Below are 4,187 nucleotides of genomic sequence, written 5' to 3'. Positions count from 1 at the left end.
AATTGTAGGGTGTTTTAGGGTATTATAATGCAAAATATATGAAAATTTATAATATTTATAATTTGTACCTTTTTTTATAAAATATCAAGAAAAATATGGACATTTAAATATTCTAATATCTATTCACTACAATTTAATTTTCTTTCATTCATCTAAACATGATAAGATGCAAATAAAGATAAAATATATTCATTTTTCCTTTATAATTAACTAATTAATTAATCTAATTAAATCTTTAAGTAAAAAATATTAAATAGATAAAAAAAAAGTAGGTAAAAATGGATAATTGGAGTCAATTATAGCAACGAGAGAATATAAAGTTGAAGTTAATTCAACATATTTAAAACAGGCAGAAAATCAAATAGATGTATGCAGATAAGGGTATTCAAATGCTCAATAAGGAATAATAGCTAGGTAAAAATAATTTAATGGAAATTAGATTAATAATCTTAATTTGATCATCATTTTCTTAATTTTCAAAATATATGTACAATCCCTAATTCATGATGATTAAATTTTCCTCTATTCTTAAAACTTGCAGCATTAGTATTTATTTATTTTAAAAATACCAAAAGTTTCTTAAGTCTAACAACCAAATATGAGTTCTGAATAAAGCGATATTTTCGACACTATGGTTGATGAATTAAGATTATTAGGATATGATTAATTCAAATATTTAGGAAAAGGAGGACAGGGTTTAGTGTTACTAGCAAAACAAAAATAATCTAATAGAAGATATGCAATCAAAGGAGTTAAAGTTAAAGATAAAAAAGGAATATTAGACGAAAATACATTAAAAGAAGTTTAATAAGAAATAAACACACTCAATTAATGCAAAGGTTCTCCCTATGTGGCCAATTTTATAGGATAAATAGAAGGATAATAATTTATCTATTTAGTTCTTACTGAATGCTTAGGTACATTTAAAATACAATAATTTTATTATGAATTCCAGAAATAAATCAATTGAATCAATTAAAAATAGGAAGTTTAAGCGAACTTATTAAGTAGACTTAAAACGGTGTATTGAATGAAATCACTGCTATCAAATATGCTAAGGATATTGCTGAGGGTCTTGACTTCATCCATTCAAGAAATTGCGTAGTTAATGATATCAAGATGGACAATATCCTAATCGATTATAACGGAAATGCTGTTGTTTGTAAATTTTTCCACAAAGCAAGAACTTTTCTCATTTTTTACTTTTAATTAACTAGCTGATTTTGGGTATGCAAATAAGACTGGATAATCTGGATACTCTTTTGAATAATATGTAATTCATTCATTAAGCAATTAAAATATTTTTTATTTATTCAATTAAACAAACAAACATTGATTCAAATCTAAAATTTTTTATTTATTTAAAATAAATTTATTAATTAATTTATTTAGTTTCAAATTCATTTAATTTTTTCTTAATTAAGTAATCCAATTATTCATTTAATCATTCAATTATATAATTATTCATTTATTTATTTAATTATTAATATTTCAATCTCTTGTTTACATTTTATTTGGTACATATGAAGAAGGGAAATTTTGATTGCTAAGCACCAGAATGCTTTACATAGTTTGATATATATTCAAAAAAATATAAAGAGTAAGGAGTAGATGTAAAGTAAAAACCAAGTCCAAGAGTATTAAATTAGATTGATTATATCATTTTAAATTAATAAAATTTCAATAAACTTTTAAAAGAGTGAAGCATTTTCTTTAGGTATACTAATTAAAATATCAATCAATATAAAAGATATTTAATTTATCTGACAGGCTATTTAATATACATAATGATTTAAGGGTGGAACTTAGATTTAGTTGTCAATAAACACATTCCTTTAAAATACAATGAATATTTCTAGAGTTTTGTTTATAAGAAATAGCTTCAATACATAATTGATGGATTAACTAAATTCAAACCAAGAGAGAGGTTAGAAATAAAGGAGGTTTTAATTATATTAAAAGGAATTATTTCATTTGAATTTTAGCTAGATAGCAAATTTATTGAAGTCATCGATGATGGAGCAGCTTAAGATATTATCAAATCTTTTAATAGTGATATTGAGTTTATTCAAGGTTATGAGAAAAAATTTTACCCAATCATGTAATTTAATAAAATTTCTGACTTAAAAAAGCTCTTAAAACTTTTTAAAGTTAAAATGAACAGGATTTAATCTAGTAGCTCAACTCAGAAATTCATGAACACATAAAATAATAAGTTTATTCACTTTATTAGTTATGAAATAAAAGCTTTAAAAATTTAATTAACCAAAATAGAATGAAGTTATTTCAAAGTAGAAATAAGAAATATAGAACCTTGAAGACGAAATTAATGACTTATTATTAAAGGATTAATAAATAAATTAATAACAAATTATTTAACCTTTTATTTAAAATCAATAAGCAAATTCTAACTAGGTTATCAACTAACATGCAGAGATGGAGCAATAATAAGGTCAAAACGATAATTTTTTGAACCAATACAGAGATTTTACTACGTTCTGGAATAGTTTATAGAAAGAAGTTGAATCAAAATATTAATATAAACTTATCGAGTAATTATATTAATCATTTAATTTTCATTAATAATTATTTCAATTAATTCAGTCAATATAGTGTAGTGTTTTTTATTACAAAATAGAAAAAATTATAAGATTTAAATTATTTTATAATAGATTTTATTTAATAAATTGGCATTCTTATTATTTATTTTCTTTTATTTTAAATTGAGAAATTCTGTTATCTAATTCTTATATTTTAATAATAATATTTTTGAATTGTTTAAGATAGATAGAAAAAATTATTAATTTTAATTATTCAAATAGGGAGTAATATTGTTAATTCGATTATGATAGAACGAAATTATAAACTAACTTTAATATTTCAAAATAGCATGTAATATTTTTCAATTGTTTAAGATAGATAGAAAGTATAAACTACCTTTACTATTTCAAAATAGGAGGTAATATTTTTGAATGGTATTAATATAGAAAGGATAAACTAACTTTAATATTTCAAAGCAACTTGTAATATTTTTGAATGGTTTTAATATAGAAAGGATAAACTAACTTTCATACTTCAAAAATAGATAGTAATATTTTTGAATAGTTTTAATATAGAAAGGATAAACTAACTTAAATATTTCAAATAGCAAGTAATATTTTTGAATGGTTTTAAAATAGAAAGGATAAACTAATTTTAATATTTCAAAATAGGATGTAATACTTTTGAATGGTTTTAATATAGAAAGGATAAACTAACTTAAATATTTCAAAATAGGAGGTAATATTTATGAATGATTTTAATATAGAAAGGATAAACTAACTTTAATATTTCAAAATAGATAGTAATATTTTTGAATAGTTTTAATATAGAAAGGATAAACTAACTTTAATATTTCAAAATAGCTTGTAATATTTTTGAATGGTTTTAAGATAGAAAGGATAAACTAACTTTAATATTTCAAAATAGGGAGTAATATTTTAGAATAGTTTTTAAATAGAAAGGATATACTAAATTTAATATTTCAAAATAGTTAGTAATATTTTTGAATGGTTTAAATATAGAAAGGATAACTAATTTCAATATTTCAAAATAGGAGGTAATATTTTTGAATGGTTTTAATATAGAAAGGATAAACTAACTTTAATATTTTTCAAAATAGGATGTAATATTTTAGAATGTTTTTAATTTAGAAAGGATAAACTAACTTTAATATTTCAAAATAGGATGTAATATTTTTGAATGGTTTTATTATAGAAAGGATAAACTAACTTTAATATTTCAAACAAGGGAGTAATATTTTAGAATGGTTTAAATATAGAAAAGATAAACTAACTTTAATATTTCAAAATAGGATGTAATACTTTTGAATGGTTTTAATATGGAAAAGATAAAATAAATTTAACATTTCAAAATAGGATGTAATATTTTTGAATGGTTTCAATTTTGAAAGGATAAACTCATTTTAATAATTCAAAATAGGAAGTAATATTTTTAAATAGTTTTAATATAGAAAGAATAAATTAACTTTAATATTTCAAATAGCAAGTAATATTTTTGAATGATTTTAATATAGAAAGGATAAACTAACTTTAAAATTTCAAAATAGGAGGTAATATTTTTGAATGGTTTTAATATAGAAAAGATAAACTAACTTTAATATTTCAAAATAGGATGTAATATTTTGA

At 20.6% G+C, this 4,187-nt stretch overlaps 1 protein-coding gene across 1 annotated transcript; it reads left to right on the top strand. All coding sequences in view use genetic code 6, as the record gives it.

Annotated features, from left to right (window-relative positions):
• Positions 1–218: 218 nt before the first annotated feature.
• Positions 219–2,727, top strand: TTHERM_01515340 (kinase domain protein; the record flags this gene model as incomplete). Its single annotated transcript, XM_001026882.3, has 9 exons — positions 219–414; positions 576–917; positions 986–1,162; positions 1,218–1,273; positions 1,530–1,637; positions 1,699–1,717; positions 1,771–2,101; positions 2,152–2,215; positions 2,275–2,727. The coding sequence occupies exons 1-9, from the start codon at positions 279–281 to the stop codon at positions 2,725–2,727; spliced, it is 1,686 nt and encodes a 561-aa protein (XP_001026882.3). The 5' UTR covers positions 219–278.
• Between the last annotated feature and the right edge of the window lie 1,460 nt (positions 2,728–4,187).

The sequence above is a fragment of the Tetrahymena thermophila genome (genome assembly GCF_000189635.1).
Source record: "Tetrahymena thermophila SB210 genomic scaffold scf_8253931, whole genome shotgun sequence".
Taxonomy (NCBI): Eukaryota; Ciliophora; class Oligohymenophorea; order Hymenostomatida; family Tetrahymenidae; genus Tetrahymena; species Tetrahymena thermophila.
The sequence above is the reverse complement of the archived record's forward strand: the minus strand, read 5'-3'. Positions and strand labels throughout refer to the sequence as shown.